Source organism: Rosa chinensis, chromosome 4 (assembly GCF_002994745.2).
Source record: "Rosa chinensis cultivar Old Blush chromosome 4, RchiOBHm-V2, whole genome shotgun sequence".
In the NCBI taxonomy this organism is placed as follows: Eukaryota; Viridiplantae; Streptophyta; class Magnoliopsida; order Rosales; family Rosaceae; genus Rosa; species Rosa chinensis.
In genome coordinates, this window is record NC_037091.1 from 8,891,527 (window position 1) to 8,909,311 (window position 17,785).

Sequence of the window (17,785 nt, forward strand, 5' to 3'; positions counted from 1 at the left end):
TTTCACGGTGCATTATGTTTGATTAAGTTTTGTACATTGAGTTTGTTTTTTTTTAAAAATAGAATATATAATGAAAATAAAGTTGAGAAACTAACTGCTCTGTTATACTTTATTTTCAAATTTTGTAACTTAGTTCTATAGGTGATGTCTCATTTTGCTCCTGCTTAACAAATCTCATTATGAGAATGATCTCCCTGTTTTGGTTCTAATTATATAGAGTTTCTACCTAAGCTAATTAATTTTCTGTAGAGAATAAGAGAAACTTAGGATCTATGCTGTTGAGAGCCAATTAGTTTTTGACATGATTAAATTTAAAGAGACTGTAATTTGGTAAAATGCAACTAATTTCTTATTGTCACTCTGTTCTTTTCGCTTTAAAGGTTATGTATTTATTTATTATCTGTTTCATTGTACAAAAACCGTACATTCTTTACTTTGATTTGCAACACTGTTGTAACTCAGTTAAGGTTATTGTATCTTTTTCTTATAATATGCATGCTTGGTGCTTGGTTGGTTTTGTGTAGCAAGTGTATTCTTCAGAAATTTTTCTCATCATTTTGTTTTATAGAGTACCAGTATTTTCAGTTTTTTCTATAATGGATTAATGATTAAAGTTTTGCTATTGTTTCTGATTTAAATACAGATTGTCAAAGAAGATCGAAAAGATTGAAAGAGGGTAAGTGTATGTTATCAGCTGTATAATGTTGATACAAATGAGTAATTTTTGTGAAATATGTTTTCTGTTTATTTTTCTGAAATATGTTTTCTGTTTATAGATTTAAAAATAGTTGATAATATTACTGAAATTATATTTACAGCTCTTGGCCTGTGATGATGGAACAAAACCAGAGTTTGCGGAGCAATGATGAGAATGTCAATGCATTCGATTATGATCAAGGAGATCCTAGCATGTCAATGCCTTCCATTCTGGTAATTTCAGTTTTCAAGTTCTGTTGTAGAACTAAAGCATGTCACAATATGATCATAAATGAGACCTAATGTCTTACTTCTGTTTTCATGTTGTATGAGGGAGGGGAGCAGAAGGTTATGTTATACATTCATCTTCAAAGAAATTTTCTTCGGTATGATCCAAATACACATCATTGCTGTATGGTTTGGTATGTATCTTTCCTTTCGTTTATAAGTGAAGTTTACTATTATTCTTTCTGCATTGCCTTCAAACCACCCTTAATAATATGCAATTTAATCTTAACTGTATCAAATTGCATTGGATAACAATAATAGTCCATTACCTAGCATGTAATAGTCTTTTAAAGTAAACATACACTTCCACACACACCTAAACTACATTGCATATTTTACATATTGGCACACTTCATATCATGAAGTGTGTGAAACACCCTTAATAGTATGCTTGTGTAATTTTCACGTTGCCCTGCATTATACAAAGAGGGGCAAAACTCCCAGGCTGTTAGAGGTAGGCTTAGTTGTGTGTGAAAACGTGTGGACAAATGCAGTTCATTGTGGCACACTGAACAAGTCTCACTGAACAAGTCTTATTGAGGTAGGCTTAGTTGTGTGTGAAAAAGTGTGTGTATCAAATTGCATTGGATAACAATAATAGTCTATTACCTAGCATGTAATAGTCTTTTAAAGTAAACATACACTTCCACACACGCCTAAACTACATTGCATATTTTGCATATCTGCACACTTCATATCATGAAGTGTGTGAAACACCCTTAATAGTATGCTTATGTAATTTTCACGTTGCCCTGCATTATACAAAGAGGGGAAAAACTCCCAGGCTGTTATTGAGGTAGGCTTAGTTGTGTGTCAAAAAGTGTGGACAAATGCAGTTCATTGTGGCACACTGAACAAGTCTCTTCCCTGATTCAATGGTGAACTTCCTTTCAAGCTCTCCACTAGGTTTGTGTAATTTTGTTAAATGAGTTTCTTTGGATTCATAAGATTTAGGTTTTTGCGTTCCTTGCATTTACCTATTTACTTATATTCTGATTTTACAATTACATTTACTTTTCTGTACCCACAGGCACCAAGAATCCAATACAGAAGGGACATGCTTGGTGCACTGATTACATGTAATCAGATATGTTTTACTACTATTGAGTCAAAAGGAAACCCCAAATAGACCCTTTGTTGCTTAAAAGAGAATACCAAATAATATATTGTCTATATTCATTATTTGGTACTCTCTTTTTCAATCCAGTTCCCTCTTCAATCTGTTGGACGTTCCACTGTGTTTGAATGGATGTGATTGATTGGGTAAGAAGAGGGTTCTGTGGTTAGCTGTTACTCAATGTATGCTGTTTTAGTTTGTGGTTAACTGGTTATTGTATACCTCTATAACAGTTTTTTTCTCTTTGTTAATTATTTTTTGTCTTCGATCCTCTCAAGCAGAAATGCTGGGAGAAGAGTTACGGAACTTAAAATTAGATAGCACATGAAAATATAGTATCCCTCCTGTAAACTAATAAAACATTGTGGACTGTAGATCATCTAAGATGTCCTGGAGCTTCTGAATTAATTTTTTTTTCTTTGGATACTTGGTTCGTTTAAAGGTCAATTGAAGTTTCGGGTAGTGTAGTACTCTATTGAAGATTGGGAGTTCTGGTTCAAACATGATCAATTAATCATTGAAAGGAGGTATATATGTTGATGTATTACTCTGCAATACGTGATCTTTTTAGATTTTGGAGTCCATTTCATAACAAGGCAATGTTTTTAAATTTGTTTTAAGTAGCAAACATTTTGATCTGTTCCTTGCTCATGTTATTGCTTCCTCTTTGATGACTTTCGTCTTCTTCTTTTCTAGAGAATTCGGATTCTCTTTCCTTTTTGTTTATATTTATAGTTTCTTTTCATTGATTTGCATGGGTGAGGGATAGATGTTGGACCTTGAAAACACAATTTGTTGCTGCAATTAGGTCAACCAAACAACTATATGCAAATTCTAGAGGATTTGGTTCTCCTGGAGGTGTTAAATTTGGTGTCAAAAACTACACTTAAAGTTGAAATGATCATACAACCCGCAGCAAAGCACGGGCATACTATCTTCTAAAGGAGTGCTCAGCTGCTGTTATGAACAGTGATATCCTTAGAAACTGTATCGTTTCGATTTTGCCCTGCTTCCTGTTACTGTTTTGCCCCCAACTTCCATTTTGTCTGCAGACAGAGAGAGAGCGAAGAGTGCAGAGGAGGAAGGGAGAATAGCCCAATTTAAACCCCTTCCTTTCATTTTCCTCTCCTAACCAGTAATAACCATTCACCAGCACCAATTATATGAGCTTTACACACTCATTATTTCATTAACTCTTTGGGATTCTCCAAAGAACACATTTTGAAAGTTTAATTGGCTCAATTTTTCTTTCAAGGTACAAACTTTGATTTCATCTGCTTCTGGGTTCTTTGAATTTCTGCTGCTTTCTGTGTTTGCATGAGTTTGCAGTAATGGGTTTTTTGATATGGTGCCTTTCTCTTTGTTTGTTTGTTGTGTTTGTACTTTGCCTGGTTCTTATGGTTTTCGTTTGTTTAATTTTCAGTTTTTATTTTTGTTTTATACACTGTATATGTAGTTTGAATACTGGTTTTGTTCCACAATTTGTGTTTGAGTTTGGGGGAAGGAAGTTAAAGTATTAGGTTGGGCTTCTGCAATGCATAGTATGAACCATTCAGAAAATATAGTTTGTTTAAGTCCGGTTGTTGTCTGTAACCCTCTGGGATGGAAAACAGAGGATGAGGATGTGACAAAGAATCCTGTGAGTTATTATTTTCTGTTATACATTCTCATCCTTACTGTAAGTGTTTTTAGATGGAATTGAAAGCGTTTATTCAATTATTTATTGTCTTCAGTTCCTGGAGTATTATTAGTTTCCAGGTGTTTAGGGTTTAGGGTCTAGGGATTTGCCTAATCTAGGAATCGGCAAATGTTCCTCAGGCCAGGAAGCATTTCACACCCTTTGAGATAGCTATAGAAAGAATATCAGGTAACTGATATTATGCAGCTTTACACCTTAAACAAAAGTTCTAGATTGAGCCTGCAACTTTTGTCTCAGTGATGTATTAGTTCCTCTGATTATCCACATTATGATTAAATATGATTTTATCATTTTAATATTGTGGATAAATTATCATTATATTTATTTACTCAATCACTCATACTCTAGATAAAGGCCCATCAACCCTATTGCCTGGTTCTGTGGTAATTCAGAACTTAACTTTTTTGGTTTAGCTCTGCCTTTTTTCATCCCAGGGGAAAAAAAAAAAACAACACAGAGAGAGAGAGAGAGAGAGAGAGAGAGAGAGAGAGGATAAGAAAATGAATCGAGTTAAATGTTAAATGTGGGTGGCATCTGTATGCAGTGATCATCATCAGTCTGAAGGTGCCAACCTTATATTATTAATTTCACTGCTTACATATCGTAATCATTACATAGAAGGAGAACCATAACACAGACTCAAATCAAGTTTTGATGGATAAGTTTATTTTATTGAGCAGTTGGCAGTTGCATAGTCTTAATCTATTATCATCCCTTGTTCAAGTAGCTATTACTAGACAAACTTTAGGTAAATTCATGAAATTAGATGTTAGGTAACACAAAGTTTGAGATTTTATCGGGCAGTGCTGCTCTTCATAAAGTTTTTCTTTAACAGCTTGCAAAGGGATTTTTTCTATGTTCTTGAATGCTGTTCAATAACTCAAATATTTCATCTCTCTGTTTGCTTATTAGATACTGATTCAGTTGTTTAGGTCATTCAGTGATGCAGGACAAGTAGCATAAAAACTGTAAAACTAGGGTTTACTTGCAGCAGTCTTGATTGTTAGGAAGAAAAGGAATTTAGGATAAGAAATTTAAGAAGAAAAGGGATAGAACTACCAGCATCACACCAGTAAGCTTCTAGGATAAGGGTAGTAGCATCACACCTAAGATTACGTTGCATCACACAAACCTGGAGAGAAGCAAAAGCTTTCAATTTTATTAATCTTAATCTGAAAATAAAAGACTACAAAGGCCTCTATATATAGGGAAGCTAAGATAATTCTAGAATAACTAGGAATATCCTTAAAGAATCCTAAAGAAATAATCCTAATAATTATAAGAATCCTAATAATAAAAGCCTAGATTTATTTGAACTACATTCCAAATCTTGACTTAAAATATTCTGCTTGTATTCTTCATCATTCAGGTTGCAAAATCAGATTCTTGACTTGCAAACAATGATCTTCCTCTTGATATCCAGACGTCGAGATGCTGTTCCTTATATCTTGCATTCCATTTCTCTCTCCCAATTGAGATTTTAGGAAAGGTTTCAAATTTGAATTGCTTTGTTTGCAAATTTGAATTGCTTTGTTTGCCAATTTCTTTTTATTTACCTTGGTCATTAAGCACTTCATTAGACAAAGGTTCCATACTGAAGAAACTATCACTGCTGATAATGGCCGGGATGGGACCACAGACTTGGATACTAACTTTGAAAGAATCCTATCTCTAAGACCCTTCACCATTGCTGCAAACTATTCACAACCCACTATTATTTAGAGTCATAATAAGCAAATGAAAAGTAAATCATAATTCCACAACTGGCCGGAATGGCACATTGACCAAGCAATAGGACTACTGATGATTATTAGAACCTAGAAGACATAAAAAACCATGAGATGGCAACTGATTTAGTGTTACTGTTACCTTTAGAGTCTCAGAACTATATAGTCGAGAATTCAGGTTTTTTTTTCCATCTTTTGTGATCAAAAAGGTTAAATGTCTTCATCTTCTCTGTACTTGGTATATTCTGAACTTCTGTTCTTCCTACTGTTATCATATATCATTGCAATGCCTCGGCTCGCACAAGAATCCTGTATCTATCCAGTTGAGTATTAAAGAAAAATCAGGAACAAGAAGAAAACGAAACAATCTTTCTTACTGCTTTGAAGACTTTAATCGCAATTTTAAGAATTTACAGATGAATTTGATAAAGATGAGGCTAACATTTACCTGGAATGAATAAAATTTGGCTGAATTTGCTGGTACTTTAAGCTTTGAAAATGACGGAGAATCAAGGCCAAGAGTTTCTGAAATCCTAGAATAGGGACTTGAACCAGCAAAGTTTTTAGGGACTAGATGAAAGTTGATTGCCTTTTTTTTTTTTTTTTTGCTCTTACTGTTCTCTGGTGGGTATAAATTGGATATGCGTAGTCCAAAATGTACGTAGGTTCCATTCTTTACAATCAGCTGCAAGACATAACTAATGTATGTTACATTTGAGAAAGCTTAAGGAGGAGAGTTGTGAATTACATAAGCATTAATAACTTAAAGTATATTACATTTAGGTTTCAGATCATTGCTGTCATGGGTCTAATTTGAGCTTCTGAGTTAAGCATGAATTTCTTTTTTGATACAGGAAGGTCGCTGCGTGCATGTCATCGAAAGAGACTTGAGTGAACCAGACAGAATTGTTGGGGAGTTGTTACAGCCTGGGGGTTATCTCAAATTGATTTGGTTGGGTCTTGAGGGTAAGAAATCACCTATTCTAGAATTGTTTACAGCAAAAGTTGTTTGCTTTAATTTCAATAATTTTTCATAGTTTCTGCTAAAGTTAAATGGTTGGTGCTAAATTAGCAAGCTATTGTTTTTTTATTATTGGCTTCTTTGTACATTCTTCTTATTCTATAATGAAACCCCTAGCCTGCAGTAGGAATATTTAGGCAAATGCCATGCATTGACTGAAATTTTATTACAGTTAAACCCTTAGCCTCCATTAGGAATCGTTAGGCAAAAATAGACAAGCTTGGAAAAAGCATCTCAACCTTTTCTAGTTTCCATTTACAATTTCAATAATGCATACAAAATATACAATCATTTTATTGAGTGAGTTGAGGAATTTAGGGAAAAGTTGAGAACTGATGATAGGCAGCTTAGCTATTTACACTATCTTAACACGTATTAGGTCAAAAAAAGATATAGAAATAAAAGTTTGCTCAAACTAGAACATTCATAAAAGGCTTGCATGTTTACTGTAATATAGCATTTTTTTTAGCTTTCATAACTTGAATGATTTGACCCCAAGTCCCAACCCGCCTTAGTTAAGTTATATTGGTGCTCAAGCCTATGATATATGTAATGGCCATCCTGGCTTAAGATCAATATATTGGCTATGCTTTCATACAACAACAACAACAAAAAAACAAAAAAAAAAGGCAGCCTGTGATGTATGACTACAGATTACAATTTTCATTAATTACTGTAGTTAGCATGTTTACTGTAGTATAGCATTTGTTTAGCTTTCATAGCTTGAATGATTTGACCCCAACCTGCCTTAGTTAAGCTATTTGGTGCTAAAGCCTGTGATATATGACTACTGTTTTTTTTGAGAAGAAACAGCTTTTTATTAAAAAAGCAAAAATCGAGATACAGGGAGGAGGCGGACAAGGAGTCCGCTTTAATGATCTAAAGAGGGCAGCTAGGGCTATACTAATCAAGGCTTAGGGGCTTATACTACAGCTGCTTGCCAGTTAAGAATAATGGAAGAAAGATTATAATCCTTGAATTCCTTAGAAATAGAAACCCATAAGGATGCCCAAAACTTGACTCTCTCCCACAAGTCTTCCTTCTCCACCCCTCCATAGTTTTCAAATAATCTTTTATTTCTTTCCATCCAGATCACCCAAACTACAGCTAGCACCCCACAACCCCAAAGGGTTCTGGCTTTTTTACCTTTACCAAACGCTATGGGGTTTTCTCTTAGCAAGTCATTTCTCTCTAATGGAGTTGTCCAGTCCACTCTTGCTTCCCAAAATAATTTTTTCCATAAGAAATTAGCCACTTCACAATGCACGAAGACATGATCAGCACTTTCCCCTTGAGCTTTGCATAAAATGCACCAGTGAGGAGAAAAACAACTTCCTGGTCTTCTCCTTTGAAGAACATCACATGTATTTGTCTTCCCCAGTACCACAAGCCATCCCAAAATCTTCACCTTAGTAGGGACCTTGACCTTCCAAATAAACTTTGCAGGAGGAAAAATTGGATCTGATCCACCACTAATTAAGAAGCTATGGAAAGATTTGCAAGAGAATTTCCCATTAGGCTCAAGCTTCCGCCTCCTTTCATCTGGTTTGGACTCCACTGAACGGACATTTTCTAGCTTAACCATCAGCGAGGCAAACTCCTCAATCTCTTGATCATTTAAGTTTCTTCTGAACCCAAAATCCCAGCTCATCGGAAAATTGAGAGGGATAGCTAACCTTTCCACTGAATAGTTGGTGTGTCTTGATAGTCTGAACAACCTTGGAAAGTAGAATTTTAAGGGTTGATCCTCTAACCAAGAGTCTTCCCAGAACCTCACTCTTTTGCCATTGCCCACAATTAGTTTATGACAGAGAGAATATTGGCTTATTCCTGCTGAAATATCCTTCCAAGGGCTTCTACTTGATCCACCCAAACTTGGCTTTGTGTCCCACCCATTCACATCATATCCATATTTGCTCCTTATTACAGCATGCCATAAGGACTCTCTCTCCAAAGGAAATCTCCAAAGCCATTTCCCTAGGAAAGACTTATTTTTTGCTAGTAGATTCCCGATTCCCAGCCCTCCTCTTTCTTTGCTTTTCAACACTATCTCCCAACGAACTAGATGGTTCTTCTTGTTAGAAAGTAGAGCAAAATTAGCTTGATATAGCTGTCAACATTCAACACAATCATTATGTATCATCACAGTTAATTCTATATAATTAGGCATTAATAGGCCACGAATAGTTTTCCTTTTTGTATCCTAGAATCAAGCTATATCTTTGTATATATGATATACAGATCAATACAGCAAGTATCACTTCCTGAAAATCTGTTTCTGTTATTTTTCATGGTATCAGAGCAGGACGCATAATCCTGACTCTTCTCTAGTCTTCTCAACATCAAATCCACAAAGCCATAATCACAATGGCTGGAGATAACGTCCCACCATCACCATCCAATCCCAGCAAATCAGATAATTCAAAATCTGATGTCTCAAATCCATTCTTCACTCATCATTCAGACCACCCTGGATTGGTCCTAGTCTCCAAGCCTTTGAATGGAGACAATTACACAGGTTGGAAGAGGGCTATGACATTGGCTCTTAATTCTAAAAACAAACTCGGCTTTGTGAATGGTTCAATCAAAGCTCCATCATCCGAAGCTGATCCTGAAGGATATGCAACTTGGTCAAGATGCAATGACATGGTCCATTCATGGATCGTTAACACTGTCAGTTCTGAAATTGCTGACAGTATCATCTACTATCCTACAGCTCATGAGGTATGGGAAGATCTAAGTGAGCGATTTTCACAAGGCAATGCACCTCGCATATTTGAAATTCAGCGAGACATCGCTTCACTCAGGCAAGAACAACAATCAGTTTCAGCATACTACACAAAATTGAAGAGTTTATGGGATGAATTGGCAACCTATTCAGAAGCATCACAAGGAGCCCAGGCAGATCAACAGAAACTTATGCAGTTCTTGATGGGATTAAATGAGACTTACAGCGCAACCCGCGGTCAAATCCTCTTGATGAATCCCCTTCCAAGTATCAGACAAGCGTATGCTGCCGTTGCCCAAGAAGAGAAGCAACGTTTCATTGCAGCAGCGGAGTCTGGTTCAAGCGCTGCTGCCATGGCAGTTCGAAGTGGCGGCCGGTCGAACCAGATCGGCAGCAGAGGCGGTCGTGGTGACCGACTGAATTTTCGGACCGGTCAGGATGCAGAACGCAGCTTCACCCCGCGTTTTGGTTCAGGTCGAGGAAGGGGAAGGCCGCATTGTACCTATTGTGGTGATCCTGGACATTGGGTCCAAACATGCTTTCACTTGATTGGTTTTCCTCCAGGTCATCCCAAAGCAAAGCAAGGATCAGGAAATTTCCCCAAGAAGCACACTGCTTCACCAGTCGCGCCCTCTCCTTCTGCTCACCAGGTTCGTGCGACAAGCATCGTAGAAGAGGAGAAAGGATCAGCAATTACTTTATCTGAGGCCCAATTCCAGCAGTTTTTAGCTGCTCTTCAACAAGCCCAAAAGCCCAATCCAAATACTGACTCGAGTTCCAAAGCAAATGCAGTAACGCAGCCAGGTTTGTCTAGAGTTGCTTCCCGCAATTGGATTATTGATAGCGGGGCGACAGATCATATTACTTCGTGCTCTAAATTGTTGAATAAAAATAAAAAATATGCATTATCGCCTGTTTTGCTACCTAGTGGAGAAAAAATGCATATTGAAGCCACAGGTTCTATGCCTCTGAGTACCGCATATTTTCTACATGATGTACTGTTTGTGCCAAAGTTTAAGGTTGATTTAATGTCGGTTAGCCGTTTGACAAGAGGTCTGAATTGTTCAGTGACATTCTATCCTTATTGGTGTGTTTTACAGGATCTGGCTACGAAGAGGACGATTGGTTTGGGTAAAGAACGTGATGGGCTATACTATTTGGTGGCACTGGCAACGGAGCAAACCAAACATTCCATTACTAAACCTTCCAGATCATCTTGCAACCTTGCCATTTCCGCTACCAACCTTTGGCATCATCGCTTGGGTCATGTTTCTTCTCCATGTTTAAGTCACATAGCAAAACAGTTTCTACATTTTTCCATTCAGCCATTTCATAATTGCCATGTATGTCCCTTGGCTAAACAGAGTCGTTTACCATTCGGTTCTAGTTCTATTTCTTCTACAAGACCTTTTGAAATGATTCATTGTGATATTTGGGGTCGTTATCGACACCCTTCTCTTTCTGGTGCCTTTTATTTTCTTACAATTGTGGATGATTTCACCCGATTTACTTGGGTTTTCTTAATGAGGCACAAAGATGAAACACAACCACTTTTAAAGCATTTTTTTGCTCACATTCTCACTCAATTTGACTCTCGCATTAAAACTTTCCGAAGTGATAATGGTAGTGAATTTATTTCCCTTCGCTCTTTTTTTCAAGATCATGGCGTTGTCTTCCAACATTCTTGTGTTTACACACCTCAACAAAATGGGGTTGTGGAGCGCAAGCATCGTCATATTCTACAGGTAGCTCGTGCTTTAAAATTTCAAGCTCACCTCCCTTCACAATTCTGGGGGGAGTGTGTCCTCACAGCCGTCCATATAATCAATCGCTTGCCCTCGCCCATCCTTTCTTACAAAACTCCATTTGACCTTCTTTACTCCAAACCGCCTTCTTTTTCTCATCTTCGAGTTTTTGGTTGCTTAGCTTATGCAACTAATGTGCACCCTACTCATAAATTTGACACTCGAGCCATACCTTCCATTTTCATTGGTTACCCGGTCGGTCAAAAAGCCTTCAAATTGTTTAACTTATCGACTAAGAAAATTTTTACGAGTCGAGATGTTAGATTTCATGAAGATGTGTTTCCTTATGCCTCCAATCCGCCTACTATTCCTTCTGCCTCGTTGGCCCATGACCCAGGCCCAGGCCCCATTCCACTTCTCTCTAACTCCTTTTTTGACTCAGCTTTTGACTCTCAGATGCCTCCCACACCAGTTCGGCCTCCCACACCAGTTCCTTCTTCTCCGCCATCCCCAACCACGCGATCTTCTCCGCCAATCCCAGCCCCACGATCTTGTCCGCTTCCGCCACCTCCGCCTCCGCCTCCACCAGTCCGGCCCCCGTCACCCTTCGCCAGTATTCCCGTCGACCCAGGCCGCCTGCTCCACCCCCGCTCGTCCCTCCTCTTCCTACCCCACCATCTTCTCCGTCTCCTCCTCCCTCCCCTCCACCCGTCGCTCTTTCCGACCAGCCTCCTCCCGGCCCGCCACTGCTCCGTCGCTCCACCCGCTCCGCTGCGCCACCTGCTCGGTTCGCCGATCTCGACTTCTCCAAGCCTCAGTCCAATGCTTGCACTTACCAATCGCCCTCCTTCCCGCCAGGTCCTTCCAAAGGTACGCGGTATCCATTGGCCAATTATGTCTCTTATCATCGTTACTCTCCTGCCTACTCCTCTTTTGTGGCTCAGCTCAGTGCCGTCCATGAACCAAATTCCTATTCTGAGGCAGCTGCTGTCCCCGAATGGCAGGATGCCATGAGAGCCGAGTTGGAGGCCTTGCAGGCCAACGGTACATGGACACTCACCACGCTGCCCCCTGGGAAGTTCCCCATTGGTTGTCGATGGGTTTATAAAGTCAAGCACAAGTCTGATGGTTCCATTGAACGATACAAGGCCCGGTTGGTGGCCAAGGGCTTCACGCAGATGGCCGGTATTGACTATCAGGACACCTTTTCTCCTACTGCTAAAATAGTTACAGTCCGTTGTCTACTTGCATTGGCTGCGTCCCGTGGCTGGTCCCTTTCTCAACTCGATGTCAACAATGCCTTCCTCCATGGCAATCTGGATGAAGAGATTTATATGTCTCCACCGCCAGGGCTTCGGAGACAGGGGGAGGAGCATTTGGTTTGTCGGTTGCATAAATCCTTGTATGGTCTAAAACAAGCTTCAAGGCAGTGGTTTTCTAGATTTTCAGAAGTTATTCGATCTGCTGGTTTTGTGCAATCTAGAGCGGACTACTCTCTTTTTACCAGAAGGCAAGGCAAGTCATTTACAGTCTTATTGATATATGTTGATGACATCTTAATTACTGGCAATGATCCTGTGAGTATTGCTGATGTTAAGAATTTTCTGCATAAAACATTTCGTTTGAAAGATCTTGGCTGCGTAAAGTATTTTCTTGGCATTGAGGTTTCTGCATCCAAGAGAGGAATTTTTATTTGTCAGCGCAAGTATGCGTTAGAAATTATAAAAGATGCAGGATTATTGGGCGCTGCCCCTGTCGATACACCCATGGAACGTGGTTTAAAGCTGTCAGATAAGACTGAGTTACTCAAAGATCCAGAGAAGTATAGGCGTTTGGTTGGAAGATTGATCTATCTCACAGTGTCAAGGCCAGATATTACATATCCTGTTCATATATTAAGCAGGTTTATGCATCAGCCTCGAAAAGCCCATTGGGAGGCAGCCTTGCGAGTGGTACGCTACCTCAAGTCAGCTCCTGGTCAAGGCTTATTCTTTTCCTCAAATAGTGATCTTCGGCTACGAGCCTTTTGTGACTCAGATTGGGCCGGGTGTCCACTTACAAGAAGGTCTACTACAGGGTATTGTGTGTTCTTAGGACCTTCTTTAATCTCATGGAGGTCTAAACGTCAGAAAACAGTCTCTCTTTCTTCAGCTGAAGCTGAGTATCGTGCTATGACAGGAGCTTGTTGTGAGTTGACTTGGCTACGTTATTTACTTCAAGACTTGGGGATTTTACACCAGGAAACGGCATTGCTTTATTGTGACAATAAGGCTGCTTTACATATAGCAGCAAATCCAGTGTTTCATGAACGTACAAGACATATAGAAATGGATTGTCACTATATCAGGGATAAGATCCAAGATGGTTCAGTGGAGACACGGTTTGTGAGTTCTGGAAATCAATTGGCTGATGTTTTGACTAAAGCTCTTGGCAAGGAAGACTTCATGCTTATGATTCGCAAGTTGGGCGTACAAGATATCCACTCTCCAACTTGAGGGGGAGTGTTAGAAAGTAGAGCAAAATTAGCTTGATATAGCTGTCAACATTCAACACAATCATTATGTATCATCACAGTTAATTCTATATAATTAGGCATTAATAGGCCACGAATAGTTTTCCTTTTTGTATCCTAGAATCAAGCTATATCTTTGTATATATGATATACAGATCAATACAGCAAGTATCACTTCCTGAAAATCTGTTTCTGTTATTTTTCACTTCTTACCCTCTCCGACTCCATCCCAGAAAAAAATTTTCAGAAGAGATTCTAATCTCTTTGCCACTCCCACCGGAATTTGGAAAAGAGATAAATAGTATGTTGGGAGGCTGCTTAGAACTGCTTGAATCAATGTTAGCCTACCGCCTCTTGACAAAAAAGCTTTTTTCCAACCCTCCAAGCTCTTCTCAATTTTCTCTACAACTGGGTTCCAAAATGAAGCTTGCTTTGGGTTACCACCTAAGGGAAGGCCCAGGTATTTCATAGGCCAAACTCCAATCTCACAGCCTTGATCATCAGCCATCCTTTCTAATCTCCCAGCCTCAGTATTTATTCCAACTACGGAGCATTTTGATTTATTGATTTTCAGCCCCGAAAACAAACAGAAACTTTCTAGGACCATGTTTAAATTATTCCAATTATGGTCATCATCCTTCAAAAAGAAAATTGTATCATCAGCGAATTGCAGATGAGTGATTTCAACCTCTTCCCTCCCGACTACCAGGCCTTCAATTAGTCTACAATCTCTTGCTCTCTCCATAAGTCTATCCAGAACATCCACCACTAGGGTAAAAAGAAAAGATGATAAGGGGTCACCTTGTCTTAATCCCCGAGAAGCACCGAATTTTCCTCTTGGTCTCCCATTTATCTGAATAGAAAAATTTGCTGACCTGAGACAACCCCCTATCCATTTTCTCCATCTGTCTCCAAAGCCTTTACTTTCCATAGCATAATCCAAAAAGTTCCACTCTACGTGATCATACGCTTTCTCAAAGTCAATTTTGAACACCAGACCCTCTTTCTTCTTCTTCCTTGTCTCATCAACCACTTCATTAGCCACCAAAACTGCATCTAATATTTGTCTCCCTTTTATGAAAGCGCCCTGGGCACCAGAAATGGTGTCACTTAAAACCTCTCTCAATCTCCAAGCTAATACCTTTGCAATAATTTTATATAAGCTTGTTATCAAGCTAATAGGTCTGTAATCCCCAACTTTTAGGGAATTTGCTTTCTTTGGTATAAGGCAGATGTAAGTCTCATTCGTCACCTTATTCACAACTCCGTTTGTGTGAAATTCTGCCATAACATCTAATACCTCTCTTTTGACCACTTCCCAATTTCTTTGTAGAACTGCGAATGAAAATCCGTCTGGACCCGGAGATTTAACCGTGTCACACTCGAACACTGCTCTTTTAATTTCTTCTTCTTCAAATGGTGTCTCCAGCCATCTTGCCTTCTCTACGCTTATTGGGTTCCAATGGAGGCCTTCAATTCCGAAACTCACTTCCTCTTTGCTTGAATAGAGATTCTTGTAGAAGCGGATGATCTCTTCCTCTATCAAATCCTCTTCTTCAACCACAATGCCGTTGCTTAATTCCAGCTTTTCAATAACATTTCTTTTTCTTCTGCCATTGACTAGCTTGTGGAAGAATCTTGTGTTGTTGTCTCCTTCTTTGGCCCATTTTAGCTTAGCTCTTTGCCTCCAGAAAATCTCTTCTCTCAGGGCTAACTCCTCCAGTCGCCCTCGTAAAACTTCCCTCTCCCTTTTTTTGACCACACATATACCTGCACTCCTTTCTTCCTCATCCAGCTCGTTTATTCTTGCTTCCACCACTTTCTTTTCTTTCCCAATATCACCAAAAGTCTCTCGACTCCATATCTTTAATTTTCCTTTCACATTCTTGAGCTTTCTCATGAATCTAAAGCCTTTCCAGCCATCACAGTTTCCTTCATCCCACCACTTTCTAAAGTTTTCTTTGAAGGAAGGATGTTCCAACCACATGTTTTCAAACCTAAAAGGTGTAGGACCCCATTTAACACTAATTGTGTCAAGCAAGATTGGGCAGTGATCAGAAGTTACTCTCGTAAGAGCCTGTTATGAATCCAAGTATTAGTTTCCAGGTTTGAGTTGTTAGAATGGATACACTAAAACGGTATTAGTTAAGTGATGTCGTTTTGTCGATAGGGTGCCGCGCACCGTTTTAAGAATATGTTAGGTAGGTTCACATATTGCAGTGCAACACGTGTTTTGCTACTACTATATATCCATTTGTAATCTTGGTGAGAAGGCATGAATGAAAATCTGCATTTCTATTTTCTTAGTTTTCTCTAGAATTTCTCTTTGCTTCATTTCACTACTATGGCATACCATGGCTACGATCCCGGGGATCGTAACAACTGGTATCAGAGCCCGCACCTGGGCCTGTCTCCGGTGCGTCCGGCGGTGTACGGCAGTGGGATCTACGGCGGTTGTTACAACACGCATACTTCTCACCCTTACGGTAGCCCTAGCTACCCACCACCTCCTTCCCAATTCCCATTGCAACCAAGCTACCCTCCACCACCACCACCTTCCCAAACCATCATCAATGGCCACTTACTCCCTCATCAATTTCCATCAACCCACTCTTACCATTCACCTCGTTTTGACCCAATTCCCTGGATATACCCATCGATTTCACAACGCCATTCCTATGACCCATCAGTTACCAGTGTTCATTCTCAGTTCATCTTCACCAAAACCATGAATCCACCACCTATTTACCATTCTGCTCCTTCATTTCCAACCTTTCAGTCACCCTCAATCTCCACTTTTGTGCCCCAATTTACTGATCTCAAACCTCTTTCTCTCCATAGCAAACCGTTTCGGGGTTTCAATCGTAGAGTCGCCATGGGTGCAAAAGCTAGAGTGGCCAAAAAGACTCGAAACCCAGATCTGCTCCGTGAGGTGGGTAAGTACTCGAGGTCCAAGAGGTGCCACAAGCGCGGTCTTTGGGCCATCAAGGCCAAAAACGGCGATGTATTTCCATGCCACAACACCAAGGCGGCAGTTGAGATTATGAAGGAGATTCTTCAGCAAATTGTGGGTCTAAAACCTCCATTCGATATATCAAAATCGACTGCGGTGCAATTCAGAAGTCTGCCGTCTTCCAGAAACACCTCGTCGTCTTCAGTTTTGGCAACGGATGATACATACCACTCTACTCCCAATTACTTCACCTAAAGTTGCACATCAGGTGTTTGATGAAAAGCCGGCGATGGAGACCCTAGCACCAACTACAGAAGATGAGGAGATTATCAAGGTTGTGGTTGCCGGAACCATTCCTTCATACTCAGTCGAGTCAAAGCTCGGCGATTGCAAGAGGGTTGCTTCTATTAGGTGCAAGTCCTTAGAGGGATTTGATTAGGAGTCAAATTTGGGTCAATGCTATGAAATGCCAGTTGGGTTTGTCACCGTTCCTGTTGGGATTGTCGGGCCTCTCATTTTTGATGGAAGAGAGTTGTCAGGCCCTATGGCCACCACTGAAGGTTGCCATATGGAAGACCTCGCTAAGAGAGCAGCTGAGTTCAAGTTCTTCATGAAAGACCCTGACAATTATGAAACCAGTTTCCATCTTGAAAAGGCAAAAAAGGGGCCAAAAACACATGAAATTGGGCACCAAGCATCCATTATGTCGGTTAGTGGCATTGAGAATGCCAGAGTAGAGGACCCTACATCTATTCTTGGAGTTAAGAATTCATCAAAGATTCCCTCCCTAGCCATTGACGCAGACAAAGAAGCCTGTAACCATCATCCCTTGGAGAAAAGTTGTGATGACAGTGGAGGATTGAAAACCTTGAATATTCAATTTGAGGTAATTGCTTCTCCATTTGATAAATGTCACTTTTTGAGAGGTGTATCTACTTTGCCTCTTGCAACATGGCTTGAGAAAATTCAAAGGGATGCAGATATGATTTTTTATGGAAATTGGGAGGGGCTTAAAGCCAATGTGGTTGTTGGAACTTCAGTAGTTGAGTTTTGGGACAAGAAGTTAAACATGCATTTCTTTATCAAGTGTAAAGAGCCAGATAAGTACTATATTAGAAATGCAATTTTCAGTCTAGAAATTTCGATTTCATTTGTGACTTTGAAATTGCTCGCATTTAACTCTTGTATGAGTGGGAACATATCTATGGATAACGAAAGGGTCCGGGCATTTGATGATGGTACCATTGGTCATGGTCATCAAGTGGAGAATTGGCTTTCCTTGTCTCTGAGACCAACAAG

General features: G+C 39.6%; 3 protein-coding genes across 3 annotated transcripts; 2 read left to right on the forward strand and 1 right to left on the reverse strand.

Moving 5' to 3' along the window:
* Positions 1–7,470: 7,470 nt before the first annotated feature.
* Positions 7,471–8,199, reverse strand: LOC112198748. Its single transcript, XM_024339865.1, has one exon. It carries the CDS (start codon positions 8,197–8,199, stop codon positions 7,471–7,473), a length of 729 nt encoding a protein of 242 aa, XP_024195633.1.
* Positions 8,200–8,915: 716 nt separating this feature from the next.
* On the forward strand, positions 8,916–9,493 carry LOC121052770. Its single transcript, XM_040518632.1, has 2 exons — positions 8,916–9,355; positions 9,430–9,493. Exons 1-2 carry the CDS (start codon positions 8,916–8,918, stop codon positions 9,491–9,493), a joined length of 504 nt encoding a protein of 167 aa, XP_040374566.1.
* Positions 9,494–16,408: 6,915 nt separating this feature from the next.
* On the forward strand, positions 16,409–16,925 carry LOC121052771 (3-hydroxy-3-methylglutaryl-coenzyme A reductase-like). The gene is made up of 2 exons (XM_040518633.1): positions 16,409–16,642; positions 16,755–16,925. Exons 1-2 carry the CDS (start codon positions 16,409–16,411, stop codon positions 16,923–16,925), a joined length of 405 nt encoding a protein of 134 aa, XP_040374567.1.
* Positions 16,926–17,785: the final 860 nt, after the last annotated feature.

What these genes read in the sequence shown, in the direction of transcription:
- LOC112198748 (XM_024339865.1), bottom strand. Translation starts at nt 8,199, where the DNA reads ATGAGCTGGGATTTTGGGTTCAGAAGAAACTTAAATGATCAAGAGATT.
- LOC121052770 (XM_040518632.1), top strand. Translation starts at nt 8,916, where the DNA reads ATGGCTGGAGATAACGTCCCACCATCACCATCCAATCCCAGCAAATCA. An exon ending in CGAGACATCGCTTCACTCAG is followed by an intron (nt 9,356 to 9,429) that starts GCAAGAACAACA and finishes CAACCTATTCAG; the next exon opens with AAGCATCACAAGGAGCCCAG.
- LOC121052771 (XM_040518633.1), top strand. Translation starts at nt 16,409, where the DNA reads ATGGGTGCAAAAGCTAGAGTGGCCAAAAAGACTCGAAACCCAGATCTG. An exon ending in ATATATCAAAATCGACTGCG is followed by an intron (nt 16,643 to 16,754) that starts GTGCAATTCAGA and finishes GTTGCACATCAG; the next exon opens with GTGTTTGATGAAAAGCCGGC.